Source organism: Necator americanus, chromosome X, assembly GCF_031761385.1.
Source record: "Necator americanus strain Aroian chromosome X, whole genome shotgun sequence".
In the NCBI taxonomy this organism is placed as follows: Eukaryota; Metazoa; Nematoda; class Chromadorea; order Rhabditida; family Ancylostomatidae; genus Necator; species Necator americanus.
The window spans coordinates 30119991-30147804 of record NC_087376.1 but is presented as its reverse complement, the minus strand read 5'-3'; the positions used below and the strand labels follow the sequence as shown (position 1 = coordinate 30147804).

The window sequence follows — 27814 nt, the reverse complement described above, 5'->3', positions numbered from 1 at the left end:
CTATGTTGCCCATTCACCCATAAAGTGTCACACAGCTGCACATAAACTTTACTGGTCCTCTGTATTACAAAAGTTTAAAATCAAACATACGAAGAAGAAAGTGAAATGATGATCGGATAACAAGATGAAGAAAAGGCGCGGTTTGCGTACACCTCTACATCATAAACAACACCGTACTAATTGTACTAGAAATGGGGTGTACGGGAGAAAAAATCTGCGAAAACAGCAAATAAAGGCATACTAGTGAATAACAACTTATTTTTGACATACTGCTTGAACGTTTCTTTATATGCCAATGTATATTAAAAGACAAACTTTGTAGATTCAGAAGCGCAAGAAAATGAAATATTAGTCACTTCATGAAAATAAGCTACGCAGTGCTGAGTCAAAAGAAGTTGCCAAACACAAACACATGAATCATCGTCTACCAGTCCTTCGAGATCTCCGTAGTCCAACACCATGTCAGCCAATCGTGACCATCGTCATCGGTCATTTGTGACTTCACTTTGTACTTTCCACGATGGAGCATTCCTGAAAGAATTAAAAATTAACATGTAAACTCTAGAAACTTCTTCTCTTCCGAAAGTCGCTGTTATCTTTGAATAAGATACAAAAATACAGACAGGAGCATAAAGAGAAGCCCTAAAGAGAAATGGTTAGCTCTGAACAATCCCAAGCTTACTCTGCAGAAGTGAATGTGGACACAAAGAAAATAGACAAGTCATATACATCTATTACGATTAATACAGGGATCCGAAATAACTATGAACAACGCATACCGGATGGTGCTTCCTCTACTGGGGTGGTGTAGCTCTGAAGTTCTTGCTTGGGAGCGTATGAGCCAACCATAAACGTTTCCTTCAGGACTTGTACACCGTGACGGCTTACCTTGTGAATGTACCTTAAAAAGAACTAGCAGTAAAACCAAACATTATGGCTTAACTCATCTTCTATAATAACGCAGGAATGCCATAGCATACACGATATTTGTGCAGTAACAAAAACACCAACGTACGGAAGAAAATTTAGGCATTTTAGCTGAAAAAAAGCGCGCTGAAAACTTGTCCTTGCAAGGAACATCCCGTAAAAAAAGTATTCGGGAGAAGATGCAAAGAAATAGTTGCGTTTGAGATTGATAGAGATTGTAAAAAAAACTTTATCAAACAAATAACTCATTGAGATGAATAAATAACTTCAAGAACAGGAGAAATTTCACTGGCTGAATAATATTGCACAATCATACCCTATTATATATGATCCAACATTAACTCTTATTTTTAGCTAATCCAATCTAGACATCAGCAATCAAATGCAGAGGCGAATCAACTTTAAGAGCATTAACCTAACTGAAGATCCCGAGAATGGCAAATTTGCTTAGAAAGCATTAACATGTCACTTTACTGTTTCGAAGCTTTTATGTTAATGCAGACTAATTTGTTTCACCATGGAAAGTTCATTGTGCCAAAGAAAAAACGAAAACCTGAATTTTAAATGGGAAAGAAAAAATAGCTGGAGATTCTTAAGGACTTTTTCGGAGCAACTTCGCTACTTCACGATTTCTTCTGGTGCACTGAAAGAACAACCTCACGTTCCATTATTTTCACTCGGCACCAAGAAGAGTCAGAAAGTTGCTAGTTTCTTTAATTCAACCTTGTTGTGTCGATCGACTTTATTAGTTAGGCCATCCTGAACCTCAAACACTTAGTTCTTACTGAAAGATAAGTTCGATGAGAGCGAGACGTATAGTCTGTATATTTATGTACAAGCTGGATTTTCAAAGGATCCCTCCTAGAAACAGTTCGCAAAACTTCAAGAGAAGAAGGAAAAGAATCTTCCAGGCAACGTCAGTTACTGTTATACCCCGAAGAAGGAAAGTTCCCGTAAAGCATGCGTTTTGAAATGAAAAAGCTCCTCAATAACAGATGCAGTTCCGATAGGTGGAGAGCGGATTTGTTTTTAAAAAATCGCAGAGTAAACATTAGGTTTTTTTTAAAAGTTGATCTCAAGTTCAAACACATAAAAACATATCAAGATCAAAGCAGAAAATTAGAAAGACCACTGTCATACAGTGAGCTCAAGAAACATTCAAGTTAACCGAAACTTTATGTCACTTTCTTGAAGAAATGCAAGGAAATGCACAGGGTTTTTAAGTAGAATAGAAAATCTGGGTAAAGATTTCTAACAACTCCGTCTCTAGTCTTATTACTTAATTACTAAAATGTTTTTGATAAACAGAAACTGAAACAAAGGAAAGATTCCAAACCTACTTTAGGCCTGTCACAATCTCACGCTGTACGTAGAAATCGAAGCGTAGTCTGTAATGGCATCCTTCCTTCAGCTTGAATGTTGCATCTCCCAAAGCCCCTTAAAAATTCCCATAAATGACACAGTCAATCTATATTCAATACTTCTTGTCTCATCTTGAAAGTGTTTTCAAACCCTCAAACAATGAAATGACTGCACGTGAGCGAATCAATCTCAGCATGGCTGGTTGTGTTTCCAATTTTCGCAGCCTTGAAGTTTCAGTCGGCCTCAAAATTTTCACGAAAGGTTTTGCGTCTTTACCAGATATGAAATACAAACTATCTTGGACTCGTCCACCCTAGAGCATATGTATCTGGCCCAAATTTTCAATGAACATTCACTGTTCTGGATTTTGGCTCCGATAGCCATGCCGAGATAAAGAGACTGAATTTACATTTTGAATGATATTAAAATAATAACATGTAATCACTGTTGTACAAAGATATCTCAGCAACCCAACCCTATCCTAGGCTGAGCCTAATTAGTTGCAAGCAAAATTATCATGTAATAGCACACTGTCAAATGTTACCCACATCAGCATTTTATTTTTAAAAAAATCAAAGTTCAAAAAAACCACATGTGTACTCGTTATATCCCTTGAATAGCTGTTTCAGTGATGAGAAAACAATGAAGTGCCATACCAGCGTTATCTAGCTCCATTTTGACGTCATCTCGGCCAGGAACAAGAAGTGTGATCGATTTAACAATGACTATTCGCGGATCCATTGGGTCGACAACAGTATCCACAGGAGACGCACCAAGAAGTGTTGCTTTATATTTGGCAAGACTTTCATCATCCTACAAAGACAAAAATATTCACAAATAGATGATTTGTATGACTTGTATCCTGGTGGTAAATCAAACAAGGTGTGCAACACAGCATATCCGTCGAGCAGAACATCAAAGTCTTTTAAATCATATAAAGTAGAAAATATGCGCAAAAAATAAGAACAAGCACAATCTGCAATTGTGGACAAAGGAAGGATTAACGTGTTGTGTTTCTCATCTCGTCCAGTCCAGTATGATATACTTTAGTACTCCAATCCAGTGTCCCATCGCGAATCCAGAGTATAGTAGTATCCGTTATGTCGAATATGAAAGGCCGCGAAGAACCAAAGGTAGGAATTGATTGCATAGTTCTACCAGATAATCTGCAGCTAATGTCGAGAAATCATTGCTGCACGCAGTTCTGCCTCAGCTCGTATCCGAGAATTTACGGAAGAAATTTTTCCACTAAAGATGTACTTACGAAGTTACTAGTTATTTCTTGTTTGTTTTCTGAAGAAAAAACAACTTTCAGCAACGAACGCTTTGATCTTTTGAGTGAATAAAAATTACTGAACTCATTCTGATCTACTTACGAATAGCTCTACTCAACTGTGAACTTGAAATAATGACAGAATAGAAACCCATACAAATTACAATCCAGAAATAAATCGAAATCACAAACAACTCATACTCTAATTATTTATTCGTGTGTTATAGGGATTGGCAACATAAAAACCAGTAACCAACCAGTCATGTAGGGATCAATAGTGATTAAAGGCATCACCCTACGAATCTGAGGTGGTGCAGATTTCAAGTGGAGTATTCGTATACGGGATGGGAGACTAGGGAGAGAGGGGTGATTCCGTCCATTTCTTCCTAATTGCCGTAAAAAAACGGCCCGGAAGATGCGGCGCCGCACAAGGCTGGCGCGCTCCAGTCGAACTCCCTGTGCAAAATAGTGCGCCAAAACGCCTGAAGCCGCATCTTCCGGGCCGTTTTTTACGGCAATTAGGAAGAAATGGACGGAATCACCCCCTCTCCATAGTCTCCCATCCCGCATACGAATACTACACTTGAAATCCGTACCACCTCAGATTCGTGGGGTGATACCTTTAAAGACAAGTTAGATATTAAAAAAAGTTAGTTCAGTGCGTCCTATTCAGTCATTATAAAGGGTGCGTCTGAAAGTTCAGCACATGCACTGATTATCTTCAGTCAAAATAGGGTGGATTTCAGCTGTAAAGAGTTTTAGATATTGGGCTACATATTATACTTTCTAAACGAAAACCACCACACACCCCAGCTACAGGAAACACAACTATTTACCACTACAAAAATCAGGAGCAGTAGACGTGATAAACCATAACGCTACAGATTTTGGGGAAAATGTAGTTAGGGGGAGAGGAGGCACTTAGCGGTTCCCTTACTTCTAGACGCTCTATCTTATTTTTTTATCTCTTAGTAACTTTAGCTTGCCAGTCCCTAACTACATTTTACCCCATATTTCAAATTATGGTAAGGAGGATGATGAGGAGAACGAAACAACAATGAATTTTGAACTCAATGTAGAAGAAAAAGAAATTGACAGTATCTCATTTTATTTTGACGTGGATATATTTTTACCACTCATCATACTGAGAAACCTGTTATATATAACGAACGACGTATTTCATTCACTGTGTCATTGTTTACAGTAAACATCAGAACGTTGGAGTAATCACCTGATCTGCATTTAGAATTTCCACAACAGACTTCTTTTCTGGTGCTCTATACTGGCTTTCCGACTTCTCCGATTCATCATCAACGTTGTCACCGCTGGCAAAGTCGGTCATGCTAAAATCCCGGATTGAGAATAATAATGACTTAGATCGGTGCCATAGTAAGAAAAGAAGCTATCCAGAGAGACGGTCTGATAAGAAGAGTGAGTGGGAAACAATGGCAAGAGAGTAAAAGTGTTGATAGCAGAATGAGGAACGGTGTGAGTCAGAGCGGAGCAAGCATAACTGATTAGACCAATCAATAATTCCGGGAAAGGTGAGCAGAGCACCAGGAACACGAAAGGTCATGCACCAATCAAAATAAGGTGTTCCCCCATTTTATGAGCAATTTTGAGAAAATTCTGAAAAAAAAAGACGAAAAAGAACACTGAAGAAGGATCGTTGAAGTATTTCCGATAGATCGACTGTAGATCAAACTCCTCATGTGATCTCTCAGATTCTGGAAGGATGGCAATGCGATAGTGCTTGCGGGAAAATTCCCATATCAGTACTTGTTAACGTAATTACTACTCCCGTCTTTATTTACTCATTTATTCATCTTAAAAACAAAACTGACCTCAACTGGTAATATCATTTTAAAAACATGATTTTTATTTCTGCTCTTTCTATGCTGATCTAATTTGTAACTCGCTTTTCGTTAAAAAGGTGAAAAGGTTTCACATTTAATTCGTATCGCTGGAAGAAAAAAAAACCGCAAATTATGGTTAGAAAAAATAAAAATATAGTGCTGTGACAAAAAGTAGTCCGCAGTAGGTCTCAAATCAGATCTCCTCGTAATTACCAAGCGGATATCATTTCAAATCAAGTGGTTCTCTTTACGATTTCTGTATTTATCAAAAAACAAGGGATTATATATTAATTATACAAATGAATCATTATAAAATTGAGTAGAAAAAATATGGGCACGAATGATATGTTCACGAAAGTTCTAATGAGGAAAAAGAAAAGGCGCCGACTTGCTGTGCTTGTGCTACGGGCTTTTAACTCAATGAGCGTGTAGTATTTGAAAATTTAACGTAAACAGAAGATGAGCCAGGATTCACAGTAAAAACTGATCGATTCAGTAATCATCCTTATGAATATTTAGATCGAAGCGCTGTGCCAATAAGAAAACGAAAGAGTACCAAAAACACTATCAAAAAAAAAATGCCGTAGTGGATTTAATGGAAATCGTTCACAACGGCTATGCAAAAAGGCTGAACACTCTCCTGGTACCGAAATCACATCTTAAAAAAATAGCTTAGACGTAGAAAAGGATCTATTACGTTTGCTTTTACTGCGACACTACTCAAGTTGGAGTGAAAAATCTCAAGAAAAAAGGAAGGAAAAGGAAAAACCGACGAAACCATGTACGTTTCGCCTTAATTATTTGCTTCTATTTTCCTTGACCCATTATCGAAGGTGTCCTTAAATTTCTGTGCTGAGAACCGATTACTTGATGTCAACAAAGAAAGGGAACCCATACCTTACAGATTATTAGAGGATAAAAAAGTAGAAGGATGTTTTGAAAAGTCTGAAAATATTCATCGTTCAGTACAGAAACAAATTCTGGTTTCACCTCTATTTTCGCGAGGATTTGGAAGCTCCTACACGAGAATTTGAGCTCTTCCTGCTTCCACTACCAGCTTAGAAATGCATGTCGTAATGAACGGAAAAGACAACGAGATGGCACGGAACGTGGTTTATGGATGCCCTTCGAAGCGGGTAATATGAGCCGACTGAATGAGGAATGGAAAAGGCTACAGTGACTCATACGTATACAGTAGTTTGAAGGCGTTTCATGGAAGGTTAGTCATGATCTAGATATATCCAATGTTACACAGTAACAGTTTCGCATGAAAATGCCAATGTTAGTGCAGTGATTCGATGAGGGCGATAAGCGAACGCAAGGAGTTCCGCAGCGACACGCTGCGACCTCGGCGACGATGAGTCATCGCCGTCGAATGCGACAGACCACTGCCGGCGAACGGCTGGTACAATGACGATCTGTGGCCTTTTTGTTCCCTTTTTCTCTACCCGATCGATACGAACGTCCGGATCATTCCCGTCCATTATGCAAACAGTACCGAATGAAGTTATTAGCAATAGTTGCCGTCTGCCAACTGGACATAACTTCGCCGCGCGAAGTCCCTATCTTCAAGAAGAGAGTTCTCAACGGAAATACTTCCATGTTCTCGAGGATTGTTTTCATGTAGAACATGGTCGTCGTTGATTGTTCCTAATGATCATAAAAACAAAGCAGGAACTGTTGGTAAGAACGATGAAATCGAAGAGAAGAAAAACAGACGTAAATAATTTAAGAGTGAAGTGGTATAAAGTGCTACACACTGTAGATTATTGCTAGTGTCTACGGTAAAACAGAATATGAGTGAGAGGAGGCTAGAACGGAAATCTCAGAAATCTGTGGACTTTTTTGTCCCCGTCTTTGATATTTTATTCTATATCTTGGATGATTACATACAACAAATCATATTTCTTCTTACCTAGGTGGCCTCGAGGATGTTTTTCCATTTCCTCTGAACTATCCTAACAATTACGGTGATTGTTGCAGTTGTAGCAAAAAGATGACACATTATACGGTTGTAACACAGTAATACACGTAGAGTATGATGCAGTAATTCTACGAACAATAGCTGTTATTCGCGTAATTAGACTTTTCTATGACAGCTGTTTATTGTCCTTTAATGACGATGGAAAAGCAACTGTTCCGATACTAACGAAAGTTCCTACATAAGGGAATATCCTTTGCTTTTTTTTCACCGCTTATGTTAAATCCCATCTTTGGAAAAATATTAGCATATCTTAGAGATAATAACAACAAATAACATTTCTGTAGAGAAAGTAATGAAAGTGCGTTGATCACAAAACAGTTTGCAAATATCAGGGGAAAAAATCAAGTTCTTAGTTTGAATTTTTCATACCAGGGCAATTAGTAAAGCCTTAACAGTTACTTCCGAGTTAGTAATGTTTACACGACCTTTATGGGAGGTTATGAATGTGAATGCCTCAAGGATATATGCACAGTCGATAAGAGGTTCCGATGTGGCTATAGTCGATCGGAGGTTCGAATCCGCCCTAGTGCAAACCAAGCCTTTCATCCCTGACGGGTCGATGAATTAGTACCAGACTTGTCTGGGAGGATAAATACCTCGACTGACTTGGCACATCGCCTAGCCCTGCAAGTCATTGTAAGGCGAAGTATGAATTGAAGTCGAGGTATCCCCTTAGGGATTGATCAACGCCGTGCACTTTATCCGTTATCCTTTATGTGTTTCTTTTTTCAGGAGGAACAGATCTATTGATTTGGAAGAGATCTGTATCATTCAAATTTTCATCACAAACTCCTTCGGCCTCTATGGAAGGTTATTGTCATCTAGGCACGAAGACGCACTAGATACCTTAGGCCACACATCCAGCTACGGCTATGTTACCGCATTGATTAGTACATTTATAAAAAAGAATATAAATATATATATATATATAACTATAAAATAATAGAATAGCCACGGAGAAGATTTTTTACGGAATGAAATTCTTCGAAGTAGTCAGCTTTATTCTACAGAATTCTTAAAAATCCTCGGAAATCGTTGAAATTGCAGATTCTGACAATGAAAGTCGAGCTCTATCTTACCGCAGACAAGGTCATCCCACAACAAACAATTTCCCCGCTGATTCTGGAAGAAAAAAAGATTTCAAAATACTAATGTCGCTTGTTTATAGAGCTGAAACGTGTTACTTTAGGTAAATTTTCAAAATTTTCATAGGCATGGAATTAGAAACGTTAGGGAAATCAAAATGTACGGAATGGCATGTACATTACGAATATGTAACTATCATCTAACTTTTCTAACAATGTACAATATAACAAGTCAAAAATCATATATCCTTGAGGTGCAATTAACTTGGAATTAACTCAGCCTTGCTAATATCGTAGATGCAGGTGTTTTTTTTTTTCAAAAAAAAAAATGTTTAGTGGTAGGTTTTAAGAGTTCTGATCATATCCAATCGAGAGAGCTCTCACATACCAACCTACTGATCTATAGAGTACATAATAGAAATAAAATTGAGGTGTGTTGTGAGAGAAAAACTGTTGAAAAATTAGCGATTCTAGTGTATTAGATGACTTTCAGTGCCATTTTCCCTTAGAATCGCGTGCATAGAAAACGACTCACTTTATTGTTGCTGCTTCATGGAATTAATTTTTTTTATTTCAGTGTATCATTCCAGTTCAATTCCAGTTGACATAATGAACCAACAAGGTACTGCAGATCTTTTCAATACAGGATTCCACAAAGAATCTGGGAACGGATTTTCTCGCACTGTCCGACTCCGAGATCCGATCTTAAATTCATCACCCCACGAATCTGGGGTGGTGCGGATTTCAGGTGGTGGAGTTCCTATACGAGGTCGTATATTATGGAGAGAAGGGTGATTCCATCCATTTCTTCCTAATTGCCGTAAAAAACGGCCCGGAAGATGCGGCACGTGCACAAGACTGGCGCGCTCTAATCGAACTCACTGTAGAAAATGGCGCGCCGGAACGCTTGAAGCCGTAATTCTTCCGGGCCGTCTTTTACGGCAATGTGAGTACTCCTCTTAAAAAGTCACAAGTAACATTCACATAGACGAGTAAGTAGAACTCCGAACGAAATAAGCAAAATTCAGGCGTTAATTTGAGTAATCAAATTCAGGCGTTAATTTGAGTAATCGATCCCACGGATTTTATACTCTCATAGAGTCTATTTCTACTCATTTCATTCCCTTCCGAAATGATTAATGCGCATGCGCCATCACGCTGTAACTATTTTTTTTCTTTTGACTCTTCAGGCACAACAGGCTGTTGAATTATAAGAACTTTTAGTGGAAATAAATGACGGTTCGATTATGGGTTTTTTTTTTCTAATATTCGAACATTTTTGTTACTCTATTTGCATATTCAACGCTCCACTTAAACTTTATTATTCGAAAAGATCTAATGATTAATGAGTAGACAGTAGGAGAGAAGAACAGATAATAAATATCATAATGCGACCATTACAGTAAAAATTACGAGCAAACATAAAATACTGTACTGCTGATATTAGCTCGGCCCACTTATAAATACTTTTATCTTTAAGGTGACAGAGACGAGGCTTAATATCAGTTCCATTTATAGGATAAGAATGTTTAGAGCCAGATCAGTAGGTCTTAGTTCTCAAATTGTGAATTTCTATAGGTTTTTATGGGTACTCATTTTAAGAAAATCCTAAAGCATAGGATTTTCTTAAAATGAGTATTAATGCAATTAGTTACTTCCACATCACATAAGTCAAGTAGAAATATTCGTGAAAAATTCTAGGCACATTCAAAACAATTACTATTTCTACAGTGTATAGGAAGTTCAAGGATACAATCCATAAGCCCAAATGTTGCGTTATGCTTCACTTTTACTGCAGTGAAAACCGCCTTAAAAGGTCACTCTGCCGACGGAAAATGTTGGCAAATGACGAATTCAAACGAAAAGATGCAAGTGGAATAATCTTTTTGGGGGTGCTAGAGGAATCTATTTTCAAGAAGAAAATCGGTTCGGTTTTTTTTTTTCGATTAGGAATGTTTGAAACGCGTGGAAGAGGGAAATGAGAGGAACAAGCGAGAGATTGAGTAAAGACGGTGCAGAGGTTTTTCATTCGTCGCAGCGCAGAGATTATGCTACTCAGCAAACTTGTTTACGTCCACAAAACCCCTATAATGTTGGTCGACAGTCTTCCACAACTGCAAAAAGTTCGAAAAGAAATTGCATTGCAGTTGTTTTCTTAGAATATTTCTGCTGCATAGAGGAAACTGAGATATTTTACTGAATTTCAATGAAAAATTTGAGTGAAAATTGTTCAATTGAAGAGGATTGTTAAGAGTCTTGAATAAGTAAGTGTCCTAGAAACAATCTGCTAACAAGACATCGCACGAGAATAAAAAGTAGGTTTTTTTTTCTCAAACAACATGATTGGCCTTAAAGAGAAATACGAATTAGTACGAAGAGAAAAAAAAAGACTTGCGGATAGCCATACTTGACTGCTTAAGCTAGGAAATTGTATTAGAATGAGGATTGTCATGCCTTATCTCCTGTCATATCAACAAATCAGCTGATTAAGAAAAATTTCTGTGAAATTATCATTTTCAATATGCAATGATGAAAAGGAAGCTATTTACGGTTACTATTTCCTAACTAACTTTCTCAGGAATGAAAACAATTAATATGTGCCTTTCCAAAACCTGCATATCATCGTGGACCGTGGTGACCGATGAAAGATCTGACGTTTTTTGAATGAACATTCGAGAATGGGCACTAATTAAGTGGAGGCTGGCGTTTGGAGAGGTTTGGGAGGTTGAACGGCAGTAAATCACATCACGTGTAAAGCATCGAAGGGATCCAACGGTAAAGAGGCGTTTCCCCGGGAGGAAAAAATCGCCCATCTACAGGCTGTCACGTAAAAGACTGTCCATAGGGACCCATCCATGGAACAGTGCCTACCCATTACCTTAAACGAATTGTTGCGGATGCGCTGAACTCTCGGGTGAATCAGATGCTGTTCGGATGTGCACAGAGAGCATGAGGAATGACGAGATGAATTTCGGGCCCCTATTCGAACGAGCTGGCGGACTTAAGCGAAAAAAAAAACCACTTGGACTAGGAATGCACTGACGTCGATAACTGGGTGTGCTAAATGAATGCACATTTCGTTGGAACATTAAATAAATGTGTGCTGCGTTTCGATCATTTCTATTTGTTTTGTTGGAAGCAACCATTTATCTCAACCTGGTAATTTTTTTTTACGAAATCCTCACAAACACCTATGACACCTCCCAATGATCAAACACAACCACACTATCAAATCATACATCTGTGAAGCATTCAAGCATTTTTTTGCACGTGCAGAAATCGTACGTTTTGAGCAGAAACACGAAAATATCGCGGAACGTTCAATATTTGATTGATGCAGTTCATTTGTTACGTTAAACAACTGCTAATCGTCAGAACAAAGTAGGATTGCTCGGATAATCCGAAACTCACAAGTAGGGTGATCGATAAAAATCTGAAGTGATTGTCCATTGATAACAACAAATATACGGAGCACAAGTTCAAATGATCATTATTTCTGGATCTTATCAGCTACATGTAAATGCACAATTCTTGCACATATTTAGTAAGGGAGTTCACCTCAGCAAGAAAGAGGAATGAGGAATTAAATCGAGAAAATGGCGAGAACGATTGGAAAGCGAATAGGTGACACCGCTAAACGGATCGATGACGCTACGAGCCAGTCGTCGTTTGACATGAGCGAGGACAGTCGAGTTCTCGGACCGCCGCTTGCATCCGTATTTTTTTGAGAATGGTCGTGATTTTGATTGCTTCTCCTTCCGTGTAGGTCAATTACTTGGATTTTTTTGGAATACTTTTAATTAGACATTGGTAGATCAATTAAATCTCTAATTGTCGAGGAAGTCTTGTTACAGCCCCATACAATAATAATAATAGTAATAATAATAATAATGATAATAATAATAATACAACCTTTAATCGTTTTTAGAGAATTTACAACATACTTGCAAACATTAGCCCTCTTCATTTTCAGTTCATTATGAGTGACTCCGCATATCTACTCATAATGAGGATCATTAGAAAAAAGTATTTCCGCTTGTATACATTGACAGAAGCTCATTAGTGACTCGATGATGTATTTTATGATACGAAATGGAGGGAAATCCTCTTGGAAAAATCCAAGTTTTGTGAATAATCTCATATAAAACGTCAGCAACTAACTTGTATGATTCTTATCGCATGCATTTCTTTGTATAACTCTTTGAATTTGGGACTTTTTCAATGAAGTAGGCAGAGGTTTCAAGGAGTACTCTAGATTCTTTCGATACTGCTTTATATCTTGTGCATGTCATCTTTTTGTGTCTGTAGACTGGAGCCTCATAAATGACCTCACATATAATTTATGTTTTTTTTTTAAGATGATCATCTCTCTTAAGCGTAACGAGGAAGAAAATAACATGACAACAGCGAAAGCAAAATAATAGAAACCTAATGAAACAAAAGTAAACAAACAAAACAAAAGTATATAATATGTACCGATACAATTTCCTTACATGTCGCAATGAAAAAGGAAACATGAACAGTTCCTGATGCTTTTAGATTTTTTTTAAAGACTACCATTGTTGCAAGGATATAGGAAATAGCGGATATCAAAGAGGTTCGAAAGGTTACCAGGAAGGTTATTTTGACTAGAGGAACTAGAGGACGCATTACAAAAAATCGATGATCACGATCAGATCACGTTAATTTCTCCTCCCCTTTTTGGAGTTAGTTCTTCAAATCCTGTGAAGTAGAAAAAATATATTAATTTTTCCCACTTAAATAATCCTAGATGAATGCTGTTCAATCAGACATATTAGCAACAAAATGTAATTTTTCTGTTCGTTTGGTTCATTATAAAATTCCACGCGATTTTTTTCTCGTTCAAAATTACTCCTAATGTCATGGATCTGGTTTGATTGGAACAGTTGAATGAAAAACTATTTAGGAAGAAATACCATTCTCAACGACAGATCAAGGAAGTTGTGGACGTCAATGATTTAGAATCGAGGATTAGGAGTAGATAACGATCCGCTACTTACGTGGACAAGGAGGAGGTCACTAAGATACGACTGATCGAAGTATTGGCTTAGCTGAGCTTAGACTTAGATAAGGGTTAAACTTTCCTTCTGATTTTTTAAAATGTCCATTAGCTAATGTACAGAAGCGATCAATTAAAAATTGAACTAAAATCGAACGAGGAATTGGGAGCATTTTCCTGATCTGAATGTTATTTTAGATAATGTATGGAAAAATGAGGGATATGATCACATATAGTAGGACTGAGGAGAACTGTAACGAGCAATACAAAAAATAAAACAGAGGTGGAATAAAATAAGGAGTGATAGATATTCCGAATTCTGAGGTAACATGGAACTTTATCAGCATTCTTATATTACAACTTTTGAGTTTTGTAGCTGTACGAATGAAAAGATTCGGTGCCGCTGCCATCCGTTAATTTCTTTTTTGGTAAGTTCGATATAACAGTTTAAAAGGGAGTATATTAGTGAGAACGGAAAAGCAGGTGGAATTTTATGAAATACCTGAGAATTTCCCTCAGAACATGAATTAGAATCCTAGAAGGACTAGAATCTCAAAATATCAGGATATTGCCCTACATTTTAATTTTATTTTAATTCCTCATGACAAGGCAGTACAAAAACATTTGTGAAAGTACAAGAAATGTGCACATGGTAACAATTTGCCTAGAAATTGTAGCTAAATTTTCAGAGTTATTGTTAACTGTCAATTGTTCCGGAATATTATCATTAACATGTGAAAGGTTTTAAAAAATTCATCTTGGTTAATGCATTTGCGTAACATAACAAAGTGTTTCGTTCCATTTTCAGATTAGTTTAATCCATTCAATGTCCCAGATTCAGATTGCTTTCATAAGATGGAAACGGAAAATGCGCTTAAACGCAGCTTACCACGCTTCTGTCGTCGTGAGGAAATCCTCGGGAAAAGCTAGAGATGAGGTTGTAATTGCGGGATCAGGGGGTGGCTTCGCTCATCTCTCCCTGTTCATCGTAAGATACGACGTGGAAATCACCTTGGTTATTACTAGGTACGCTAGAACGCTCCTCTATGCACACTTTCCGGTCCCCTTAGCAGCCTATTCGTTGGTTTTAGTTAAATTGGGTGATGATTAGACATCATTGATCTTTCACCGCTCGCTCGTGGGCGCGGCGCGTGCACAATGGGGACGCTTTGCAACTGAAACTGCCTTTTCTTAAGAAATGTCATCTCGATCAGGGGACGATCACGGAGAAATGAGTGGAACCACCCCAGATCCAGCAACTCCAGCTCCTCCACAACCCTAACTCTAGATTTTCTGGCGGACGTCAGATTCGTGGTGTGCTGGCCTTAAATGTCAGTTTAAAAAAGCTTCGTATCAAGTGGTTTTTTCCTGCAATTCACTGGGTTGCACAGAAAGTAGTAAGTGTTTCTGAGTATTAACATTCAAAAAGGTTCCTAAAATTGCACATTCCTGCGCTGCAAGATGTATGGCGAACTATTCCAGGAGATTAGAAACCTCCTATTTTGGACGTAGTAAGAGATTTGAAGACAGATTCCGACCTAACTAATAGGCGTTTTCCAGTTAATTTAATGACGAAGATGTCTCGTAATGGTGAAGCAGATCGCCAAAAGGTTAGTTGAACACGGTGTATCGCATGGTTTCACAGTTTTACCTATTCAACTTTGAAAGCGTTAAAGGCGACGTATGAAGAAATTGACGTTTTACGGAAATCTTAGGGAAACCGTAGAGTTCGGATTGTAGATTACGGAACTCAGCATGGCTCCGCTCGACTTCCCTCAATCGTCGTAAAAAGAACGGCGTGGAAGACGGCGTTTTTTTCGTACGACGTACGTCGGAACGCGTCACCTCCGTGCACGTGCGGCATCACGAGCGAGGGGTCGAGGATCAATGATGGACACTCATCAGCCTATTCAAGCAAAACCTATGACCTACTGCTGAGAGGACTAGAACGTATACAAGGGAACGTGTTCTAACGTACCTCGTAGGAAAAACACCGTTTCCACGCTATTTTCAACGGGAACTCTTCGGGTTCCTTGGAGGCTCCGTGCTACGTCAATTTTGTGGTTCGCTACTTTTAAACAATTAGTCTGTAATCTGAGTGTTATAGAGCCGCGTGTAGATGAATTTTATATGAAATTATCACAAGTATTATTTGAGCACTTTTAATTCTAGTTAATACCATTTATTTGACGTACATGGACTTAAAATTAAGAAAGAAAAACGTACATACATTACACAACGCAAATTATACATTTCTTTAGGAACAATCAAATGTTTAAGAATATCTTCTATTACATAAACAAAAAAAAAGAAATTCACTCATGAAGTACTCAGTTACATATAATGAAGGAGAAAATCATGAGATTGCCGAACATACGTGGACTACACGAGAAGAGTACATCCATGTAAGGAAAAGGAGGTGATGAAAGTGAGCAACGTATGAGTCATCGGAGTTACGCAAGTATTTCAGCCACGTATATTATGTAAGGATTTCATGTAAACACGCTGAATTTATATTTACATTAGTAAAAAAAAATCAGGCTGAAAATTGCACAAAAGACTTAACAAACAACAATAATAATGATAATCGCAGCAGATAAAAACGAGCAAGTTTTGCTTGTTTTTTTTAAAGGAACTTTACAATGTAGCATAAACGTACAGATGTCGGCTACGATATAAATTTCTAAAAGAAAAGAGTCTTCCCGGAATCTGTAAACCTGTTCCTCCAGGGGTTCATAGTAGCTCCTGCATAGTTATGATGAATACAATAAAATATCATAAAAGAACTGAAGCAACATTCACAAAAAATACATTCTTCATGAAATTTTCTTGCTAAGCAAAAATTCAAAAAGACATACAAACAACAGAACATACTACAACACAAGTTTCTACAACTTTTGAGCCACTTTTTTTGCCAAATTAAGACCGAAACTTCTAAAAATTCCACATTTCTTACGACTTCTGAAACTAAGTGCAAGAAGGCAGCGTGCTGAAGTAATACGACGACAATATCTTTCGAATATCCCGAATTCTCTTCAGATAGTTTACCAGTTATACGAGAAAAAAGATGTTCAAAGAGCTAGCGACTCCCGTTTCTCCTTTTCTCTTTCCCGTTCCTCCTCAAGTACTGCTTGATCTCTGGGTAGAGGGCCAATGTCCATTAGTTTCAATTCCGTCAAGTAGCATGCTGACACGCGGCGATTGTTTTGGAGAACAACCAATCCGGAGACGTCTGGATCTAAAATGAAGATATTTCAGTGGTGTAACCTGGGTGCAGTATGTAGATGGGATCGTCAGATCTGAAATATTTTCTAATGTTCGAGAAGCTACACCTCTTTTTTGACCTACCTACACCTTATTCTTCTGAAAACGTTCACAAACCTGGCACTTCGACCATCGATAGATCGTTTGAGGTGCGATTCTGTGGTGGAACATGTCCTGAAATAAGCACAATGCATGAGAATGTCAGTTTCGGTAATGTTTAGTCAGCTTACATGAATGTCAACTCATCTGTCAGCTAAATTTTCATAAAAGTATGGAATGATTTTAGGATAGTTCTGCAAGAAAAAGGCTTCAAGTCTGTTTTTCAAGGATGGACGGTAATAGTTGATGCGTGACTCCATGACAGTTCATCATAAATCACTCACTTATTGGTGGCAGTGAAATTGACGACTTCTTTCTACTGCTAACTGGAGCGATTGACACAACGGAAACTCGTGATGCTTTCCTGTAACGATGTTTTCCTTAAGGGAAACAGTGAATATTTGAGGAATAAATCTTCCTCTTGCGGAAAGATGTTTCAAATTTTGAAATACTCAATAAATTCTCTACTATTATAACAGAACAATTTTTTGTTGAGTCACTGTTATGATCTTCCAGCGACACACCTAATTCTTATCCTGAAACGTATGTCATTAGTTTATGTGATTAGTAAATTATACGATTACTACCGCGATCAGTTTCTTAATGAAAAAGAATTATGTAAAATTTTCAGTGTTAGTTTTCGGTATTAGTCAGTAATGGTGAGTCAGAAAAGAAAACGTAGGAATCAGTAGGATCATTTTTTTTTCTCAAAAATCATATTCTGTGCTTCGTGTGATATGAAAGTGCTAACTAACTTATGAGCTTTCTTCCTCATCCTCATATGTAACCGGCAAATAACGAAGAATATCGTTGGTAGAAGTAATATGCAGAATGCTATTACAACAATCAAAGCAACATCCATTTCGGGTGTCCTGGAAAAAAAGTATTCATTACAATTAATTTTTCACTTCTTAAATCTCCTACAAATTTCCAAGGATGTAAATCTAATTTCAAAAGTAAAGTTGAATTATTCAAAAGTAGAATCACGCACTCGGTGAAATCCATTGCGATATCAGAAGAAGTTTATGGATACAGGTCGGCACAGAGTAGGCTTAGCTGAAGTAGGAACTGCGACAAAACACCTTGTTTGTAATCGTTAGCCACGAAGTGGTAGCGCTCGTATAATCATGATCGAAATTACCGATCAAATGGAAAAAGAAAGGAAAGCACGTAAACATGTCTGGGAAATGATTTAATGACAATGCTTGTAAGTTATCCAGAGATCAAACGTGGACACTTTCGGAAAATGACTCCTCGACAGTAGTGGATATTTCACAAGTTGCATTTGCAACATTTCGTTTCATTGGTTTTTTTAAAATCAAGACCTTTCCTTTTTGTTTTCTTCTCCACAATATTCAAAAATTGATAATAATAACTTGAAAATACCGTATCCATTCAAAATTGGCATTCCCACGAACAAAAAAGAAAAAAAAAGACATCAGTAAAGTGTTTTTGCAAGTAGCCTGGGAACGAATAGGGAATATGAAAATAATGTACTGTTTCTCGTTGCTCACACACAATCAAATTCCAAATTCGTCTTTTTTTTATTTCATGCTTTGCGAGCTAGGAATATCGGAGATTTTTGAACGTTACCGCTGATTACTATAATCCACAAAATTTCCACTCTTAGCAACAAAACAAGATAGCAAACTATTATAGACATTAATGTTAACCATTATAGCATTTATAAAGTAATATGAGGTGATTGTAGCAGTTCCACTCGGCAATGTTATGCAGCAAAGATGGTGGATAAGCAGAAATTGTAGCAGTAATGGAGGCTGTAGATATTCAATTCTGATTTTGCATACAAATTTTACATTGAATTACCATGGATAAAAAAGTAAGGAGATAAAAACTGTTTTGCAGATGCAAAATGTAAAGTATTCCAGTCTATTCACTATTTGAGTATAAGGGAATGTCATTTCGACATTGCTAGGTTATTTTTGATATTACTTGCTCACGTTAGTTGTTATTTTAGAGGAACGCGGTTGTGGAGAAGAGAAGAAAATTGGAGAGTGAGGGAGCAGCGTAGAGAATGAATGAGAAGCATTTTGCAAAGATTATTCTATGAACCCAAATGATAAACTGCTCATAAAGTGCAATAAATTCTACTGAATATAAGCGGTGAGCACCTATTATTATGTTTTTCTGTGGGACATAAACAGTGAGCCCATTTAGATATGCCCTAAGGTTTTGAACTACGCGTGAGCACTTAATACTCGTTCTCGTAGTATGCATAGTTGATGAGAAAAAGAATTGCAAATATGTTGTCTTCTATCTAAAATTTTAAACAACACAACAATGTATTTATCGAAAATATCATGTTGTTGACATAAGAGGGCTGTAAACGATGAATCCAACCTTTTCCGCTTAGAGTTCACAAATTTATTCTTTCCTTTATTATTGAGGGTGTAAGTATGCAACTTAAAAAGGTTTGAAATGTTTTTAGGACGAAAGCTGCTTAATAAAAGTTGGGGATTTGCTACGGATGAACAAGAAGAAAGTGAATGAAACGGAAAGATGTAAACATGCCTGTCAATATTGTTTTCCGAAAATAATTATCCGGAAGCTTAGGTAGCAACCTTCTATACCCATTCAAAATACAACATAGATTTTCTTCTCCGTGCAAGTAAAATGTGAAAGATTACAATCATTTTCAAAATTCATAAGCGTGCATTGTGCAAAGAAACATCACTCATTGACTTTATAGCCAAAAAAATATAGTATCTAAAGCTCATTCAATAGAAAAAGTAGTAAAAATCAACGGGCATACGTGAAGTGAAGGAATTCCTAACGTAGACCCATTGCGGCAATGAATCACAGAGGGAGCACTACCCGTTCTTTATAGGGCTAAGGACATGTCCCTGCTGGTGGATGTTCTACGTCATAATAAGCCCGGAGCCAAAAATAAAACCGATGACTCGTTGACAGCATAAATCAAGGTGAACCTGCCCATAGAGGTCAACTTTCCATTTCAGGAACATAAATACAAGCCTCCATAAGTAGTTCTAGGTAGAAATACTAAACTACCCGGGTAGGAGACCTTATATTTCTTTACATATTACCAATTAACTATGAAAAGTAGATATCTAAAAATATAACACTGCAATTATGAAGCAGGCAGATAGAGCAGGTATCTAAAGTGGCCAAGGGAAGAGAAAAAATCGCCGTTTTCAGTAGATGTTCACGATGCATCAACTGAGGGAATAGTAGCTATCAATAGTAACTTTTTGCCAAAATAAAATAAATATGGTTGTGGATGGATAAAAAGTTTTTATACGAATTCTCTATCAAATGTACTATGAATGCCATGAGACACATATATTTTTGCAAGAAAGTACACGGAAACATTTAAAAAAAAAAGCCTAGCTATTTGGTGGTCAATCATGCATAGAAAATTTTTCGAGCAATGCTAAAACTTGGGCTGTTTTTAGATTGCAGCGGAATTCAACTGATTGTAAGAAAACTTTGTACAAATTTAATTTTTTTAAAAGTAATTGATAAATCATAAAGTTTCTGGCGTTAATCAATCCACTTGGGATGCGCCTCCACGTTCACTTCAATTCAGAATCGTTTGAGGCTTACGAACGTGTAACTGGGCTATACAATGACTTCGGTGGCTAGCCGATGTGTCAAGTCAGTGTTTTTATCCTCCCAGACAAGTCTGGTACCAATTTATCGACCCCTGAGGGATGAAAGGCTTCGTGAGCACTAGGGCCGATTCGAACCTACGATCGATCGTGCAGGATGAGGAACCTCTAACCGCTACACTATACTCATACTTTCATAAATTTCGCTTTTTTTCTGTTATTGTTTTCGGATTTGATACACACATCTATGCATTGTCTGAGGACTCCTTAAAGAGGTATTAAATTCGTTCAAATCAATAGAATAGTATAGTATAGCAAAAGTAATAAATAATAAAGGAAAAGAAAAATGTATAATAGTATAGAAAAATAGAAAAAAGAAAGCTGGTCACCACAGTAACAAAAGGATCACATTACCACATGACTTCCTTAGAGATAGGATTTATAAGAGGCCAGACTTTTTTAACGTCGTACCATATTTAAACGAGAAAATTTGTCCAGGTACAGGTAGGGGTTCCTATCATCAGGTTGGCTCAGTCACAAGAACGCAACCCCTTTAATATGTTTCATAGGAGCATTGCGGCAAATATGAGGACTCCAAAAAAAGGAAAAAAAAACTAAGCTTTATTGAGCAATGCAATTAGGTAAATTACATGAAAACTTGAAATTTCCTTCTTGTGTTCCAGCAATAAACAAACAGAAATTATTTCAGTGTGCACTAATAATATAGTCGGGTCAAAACGGCTTGATAGTCGGCGCAATTGCGAATGCGACACGGTGTAGATAGCGGTTGATATCGAGATGGGACCCTCGCTAATTAGACTTATCGCGGAAGTCCGAGTGCAGCTAACGATGATCCCATCACGATATCAGCCGCCAGCTCCATTGCGCTGCATTGAGGCCCAGGTCGTACTGACTCGAAGGCAGAAGCGGGGCGGTGGTTGGAACCTCGTATTAGATATTGTATCGTTGTGACAGTAAAAAAAAATATTATTATTGGTTTTGATTGTAATTTACTGTAGCGTGGGCATTTCTAAAATATTTCATTTCCTGAAGGATAAAGGACAAAGTGTCTGGCGTTCAATCCGCATGGGATGGTCCACGGGTCATCCGTTCACTTCAATTCAGAACCGTTTGAGGATCACGAACTTATAACGAGCCTATATAGCGAGTTGTGGGGCTACCCGACTTATCAAATCGGTGATTCTTAAGTCCTTCCTGGCAAGTCTAGTACCAGTTTATCGAGGGCTGAAAGGCTTGGTCGGCACTGGGGTGGAACCGTGCCTACGATCGATCATGCTCTAGCCACAGGGGAACACTGTCCCATTTTATTTCATAAACTATAAAATAATCAGATTTGAGCCAGAACATGGAGCAGAAATTGTCCAGAACAAACCACTGGTCGGAAATATTCTGCTGAACAGTTGAAAATCTACTTGTACTAAGCTTCGGTTGAGTCTAGTGGATAAATGAGTGAAAAATCCTAAAGAAGCAACGATAACCTCAATTTTCTCTGTGCATTTTACTTGATATTAATTGAATCTGGGAAGTTCTGAGGATTTTCGTGAATTAGTGGAAACAATGTTAGTTGTGCTAACTAACATTATATTATAGGGAAGGAGAAAAATTGAATTCCTTGGGTGACTAATTTTAATTCTTTGAAACGACATACACATTTTCCCAGAGAGTTACTATTTTACGATGGTGGTTCTCAGTTACTAATCGACCTACAAATTCATTTCAATATAGTACTCACATCAAAAAACGCTTCTGATGTTACCATATATGGTAATAGTACGGGATCTACAATTGTTGTGAATGAAAACAGATTACCGTCGAAAATAGCATTTTAAGTATTTTACTCGAGTAGTTCTTCGGATATAAGTAATAGAAAGGATGTTTAAAGCAAACGTGGAGGATGAGATCAATAGCCACCGATAGTTTCAAATCAATGATGGATTGTTGTTACATCCACTTTCCACACTCATTTCTTTTACAATATGTTGAAAATTTCCCGTAGAATTTCAGAGAACTCACAAAATTGTGCAGAACAATTTCCAATGCAACGTATCCAGAAGACGAGGTGATTTTTTTGGGATTAGAAATACATCAATGAAAAATTTTTAACTTCAAGCGAAAATATGTTAATTGATACCGAGAAAAATGGTTAAATGATATCATTGTGCCTCCTAACGAGTAGAAATAAAATGTCTTAGGAAAGTACTGTGATTTATCGCAAAGAAAGAAAGGATAAAGGATAAAGAATAACGTTTCTGGCGTTAATCAATCCGCTTGGAATGCGCCCCCACGTTCACTTCAATTCAGAATCGTTTGGGGTTGACGAACGTGTAACTGGCCTATACAATGACTTGCGGGGGCTAGCCGATGAGTCAAGTCAGTGTTTTTATCCTCCCAGATAAGTGTGGTACCAACCTATCGACCCCGGAGGGATGAACGGCTTCGTGAGCACTAGGGCCTAATAGGTTCAGCACTTCGCTCCCAACAACACAGTGCTCGCCCGAATGGCTGATAGACGGTCTCTGCCCTCAGGCAAGTGGTCACGGCTGATGGGTGCAAATGAACCAAAAGTTGAGCGAATTGCTCAGTGCGAGTTTTGACTCGATTCTCCTCACAGTTACTACGTTTGATTTCAAAAGTGGAACTGCATGTTTCAGAATAATTATGTGTCGCAAGTGCTATCTTGCCATGACACAATTTTTGAAGTGTTCAAAATTTCTTGGGTTACGTATTGTTCTTAAAATGTAGAAAATATCTCGAAGAATAACTTACCGTTAGTGTTGTAGAAAAAGAGAAAATTTGTCTATTTAATTACCAGGTGATGTTTTGATTTACTAAATGTTCTAGTTATTCGAAACTGACTCCATTTCATGCAAAAGATTGTTAATGGTCCGAGGAGCAAACTTCTACATTCCTTTTATTTTGAATAAATAGAAAATTTTAGTCCTTCTTTTTGCGAAAGAATAGGACCACCCACATTTTCATATCATGCCCAATTTCTTGGATTAGATGAGATCCTATCGATTGGTTCGACAAGATGTTTTCTTTTTGAGCTCTTAAAGCAGAAGAAATAGACATAGTTGAAAACTTGCTAAGGGGATTTCAAAAGGACCAAAAACTGTCGTTACTGTTTTTGTGAGCAGAGGTTATCGTCAGAATGAATGGAATCACATTAGAGAGTACGGACATTGCACGTTTGGAGTAAACGATTGTACTGGAAGTGGATTTAGTAAAAACGCTCTGGTCATTCAGCAGTAAACACTGCAGACGTTAAACGATGGATTTCTGTAGATCCATTGAATTAGCTTGTGTTGAAGAAGGATTCCCGAACCCTACTACTCATGGGGTCCACAAATTTTCCCTCAATATCGTAATAATATAGTTAACTATCTAATACCGCTTTACCTATTTGTTTGAAGGATCTTCCCTAACACTTAAACCTGGATGTCAACTGACTGTAGTGAGAAATAATAGGAGAAAAAAATGTTTAAATGAAGAAGGCTACTGTTTTATTCTTATAAAAACGCTTCATGAGAAAAGTGACATAGCGATTCTTTTGAATGATTTATATTTAGGGCGTGAACAGTTCACGTAGTTTCGAAATTTCTGCTGGGCATAATTTCTGTGGTACTTCTAGAGACCTCCCGCAGGAAGGAAAAAAATGTCCTTCGTCGAATGCATGCCATTTAGTTTCCGGAGCTGTGCAGAAAGAGCAAACAAATTCACTTTTTATTAATAGAACCTAGACGTCAATTTTTTACACAGTGCACCTTGACGTCTGTGAATTATTGAATTACCGTTTCCAAATACTTAGTTCAACTAATTTTCCACATTTTAAGTGCTTAACGTTGTATAGTGATGTTTGAGACTTTCATTATGCACACAACCTGTTCCGAACGAGAGGAATTCCGGAACTTTCCTTTCATTACGGGAAAATTGGAGACATTCGAATGCTGGAAGTATTTCAGACACAAATAAACATTGATTCAATGGTTAACTATCATTCTTTGGGGAAGGTGGGCCTACTGAGTTCTCTTCCTACTCCTTAATTATTCCGAAATCCACATAAATTACAAGCAGTTTTTGCTGTAAGATGTCGACCAAGAGTATATCATTCCATTAAAAACCATAGTTCTGCAGTTATTCGAGGAAAGACTACCCTACCATGTTTGAGTTTATCCACAAATTTTGACTTTGCTAAAGAATTATCATAGTACTGAAAAATTTGAGTGATTGTAGATGAATTCAAACTCTGATGCACGCACTGTAAGCGATAAGAAGATCTTTGAACGCTTTCACACAAATATGAGTTAAATTAAAAATTGATTAATTAATTAAACAGGAATTCTATCACTGTGTTTAATTGTTTGATAAGGTTTGACTAGCAAAGAAAATACGTTAAAAATGAGTAGAATAAAAAAAAACAAGGACTGAACACTTTGAAATATTTTCTAAAAATTTGAAAAGGATTTACACGTTACTATTATTTACACGTTTTTAAGTGTGAATATTATTAGAAAAGCAACAGTTTATTAGCGATCGTTACAGAAATTCATTGTAGATGAATTCAAACTTTAATGCACGTACTGTGTTAAAAAGTTAAAATATGGCGTTAGCTTCTCGTTCATCAAACAATCCCTAAACATATATGGTCCCAGCTAGGGTAGGGTAGAGCTAAGGCAGATTGTGTTAGTGCATGACTAGTAACACAATTTATATTCTCATTTAAAAACATTATGCGATAACATGTTGAAATATTGCATTTCAGCAGACTACAAAAAAATAAAAATAGGAAACGACTGACTGTTTCAAACTCTTCACACTTTAAATTTATAAGAGATTTATAAAAAAAATTATATTAAGTTGAACGTGCAGAGATTTCATTGATGTAGCTCAAGGAAAAAAGTTTTACGATTGTGTTCAAATCTGGTACTTCTATGAATGAAAAGAATACTTCTGGAAATGATTTAAGGACAAACGATTTGCGTTTTGCTTAGTTGTTTTGCCGTAAATTCCACTAATTTCTGATTTGTACAGTTCAACTTTCCTTCACCTACGTTCAGCAATATTACAGACTCTAGAAATTCCTGAAATGAAGGAAAAATGGTAACATTTCAAGTCCAAACGAGTTGAATTGGAGTCTAGAGAATGTCCAAGCGCTCACTCACGAAAAAAAAAGTCGCAAAAAAAAGAAAGGAAAAAATCTACAAGTGACGCAATCATCAGAATCCACGAAACAATTCAGCTCTATTGAAAGGAAATGTTTTTCCTGCTTTTCTCGTGGTGAACAGCAAATTTCTTCTGCAATACTACTCAGTACATTGCAGGCAAGCAACTTTCAAGTGTTAATAAAACCTAGGAGATTAAAAATAAATGTGAAAAAAAGGAATTTTTGCTCTTTTAAGAGAGGATAATGCAGACGGGTATTCACAAGAGGTGGTTGTTGAGCAAATCTCGTTCAAATTCGGTTTTTTTTTTTTGAAAGTGGATATGCAGGTGATAAATTGGCCACGGGTAGCCGGCTTTCTCAAAGTACCGTAGCATATTTCAAAAAAAAATAGTGGACAAATTCCATGAGACATAACTGGAGATCTCCTCTTTAAAATTTGAATTCATTACCCCCGCAGAAATTTGCTTTTATTTCCAGGGCGTTTGAGCGACGAAAGTAAAGTCTATAAATCGTTGCTTAATTTAAGAGAAGATCTTGTCTGAATCTCCGTTAATGAAGTCGAACGTTCACTTTGAATAAGCATCTAATGATCCGAGTATTGTTCAGAAAAGTAATATTTGTAGATAGATGAAAAGAGTACAAAAGTGATGTTTCTTCAGAAAATCTCTACTCGCATCGTACGGAGCACTAGGCGTAAATATTCTTATGAGAGAAACCATCAAACTTGAGACTCTTCCAGAAGAAAATCTTTGTTGGACATGAGATGTCGTGTAAACATATGTATTTATGCGTTGTTGACAGGAAGCCTCATTGCTACTGACCGAAGAAAAACTTGAATCCAACAATACTAAGGTGTGTTTTGCATGTGTTCAGCGTAAGACATTTGTTTAGTTTGCGTTTCCACGCTAAAAAAAAACTGGTAACAGAATTTCTATAGTTAATATGGCAACATATACGAATCAAAAATTTGAAAACATCAACATGAGCTCCGGTGACATAAATCAGAGGTGTCACTCGTGCGGAAAAGCTCGTGGAGTAACGACATTTTTTGAAAAACATACGTCAACTTTTTTTGCAATAGAAAACTAAATAATAGTGATTAGCTCTCCAATCTCTTCCATAATCAGGAAGTTATACTCATGTACGGTAGTTATGACGGTTAGTCTTCCAGTACACTATAAATAATTGCATCTTGTTAATTAGTACACAGAAAACGCGTGATAGAGTAATTTTGATTGGACGTAATAGAAAAAAAAACAGAACGAAAAATATAGTCGAGATCAATTGATCCATTTGAGATAATCAAATCAACTTGCTATGATAATGTGACTTAATATTGGACAAGAAATGACAAGTGGGCGAATGAAACTCACATTTTCAGAAGAACAACAACATAAACTCATATTTTTTATTAGCAAAAAATCGCATCAAAAAGGCGGCGGGTTTTCATCATTTTCTGCGTACTATTCATCAGTGATGCCTTTGTTGAAATATGTACTTGAAATTTTTAGATGGGGACAAAAATTTAGTTAAAATATGGTAACCAATACCTAGTGTTCAACAGATTTTTCCTATCCAGGATAATTTTCAGGATCCAGTCATATTGTCTGTAAAGTCCGGACCGAATGAGAAGCTAGTGCAGAGGTTGTACATGAGTACTGAGGTTAACGCGTTGAGGGGTGTATGACTATGGCGCCGTTTCCGGCGTTGTCAACGCCTTCAAGGTGGGAGCAAAGTTGACAACTCGTGACGCGGATGACGTCTTCTGGTGGGTAATTGTCGTTATATTCATGACTGATGTCAACTAATCCATATCCAGGGTACAGCTGCAGGAATAAGTAGCAAATCTAGTATGCGAATCCAACGCATGGGTAAAGTAAGGGTAATAGGTAATCTATTGAGAACTGCTTGAACAGAACTGTTCACTATTGCCTACATCCTGACTTATCCAATCTTTAAGCGTAATGCTCGCTCTTCGAGGAAAAATTCAGGAGAACAATCGGCAGAGGCAGAGAACCAGCGGAAGCTGTACACGTTGGTATTTTTGAGTTGTGAATCTAGAGGTGACTCACTTAAAAAGATCTTCCCTGATCAATAAAAATTAGAAATAGTGGCACCATCTGTGAATTTTCGCAACAGAATTGAATTTTTCTTTTCCGTTCTTTTTCT

At 37.2% G+C, this 27814-nt stretch overlaps 3 protein-coding genes across 3 annotated transcripts; all 3 read right to left on the bottom strand.

Moving 5' to 3' along the window:
• Positions 1-424: 424 nt before the first annotated feature.
• RB195_025932 (uncharacterized protein) lies at positions 425-4904 on the bottom strand (the record flags this gene model as incomplete). Its single annotated transcript, XM_013435746.2, has 5 exons — positions 425-531; positions 780-901; positions 2268-2364; positions 2946-3102; positions 4794-4904. 5 exons carry the CDS (start codon positions 4902-4904, stop codon positions 425-427), a joined length of 594 nt encoding a protein of 197 aa, XP_013291200.1.
• Positions 4905-6665: 1761 nt separating this feature from the next.
• RB195_025931 (uncharacterized protein) lies at positions 6666-6902 on the bottom strand (the record flags this gene model as incomplete). Its single annotated transcript, XM_064214270.1, has 1 exon — positions 6666-6902. One exon carries the CDS (start codon positions 6900-6902, stop codon positions 6666-6668), a length of 237 nt encoding a protein of 78 aa, XP_064070151.1.
• A 9676-nt stretch (positions 6903-16578) lies between these two features.
• RB195_025930 (uncharacterized protein) lies at positions 16579-17875 on the bottom strand (the record flags this gene model as incomplete). The annotated part of the gene is made up of 5 exons (XM_013435745.2): positions 16579-16745; positions 16889-16945; positions 17155-17234; positions 17626-17742; positions 17862-17875. The coding sequence occupies 5 exons, from the start codon at positions 17873-17875 to the stop codon at positions 16579-16581; spliced, it is 435 nt and encodes a 144-aa protein (XP_013291199.1).
• Positions 17876-27814: the final 9939 nt, after the last annotated feature.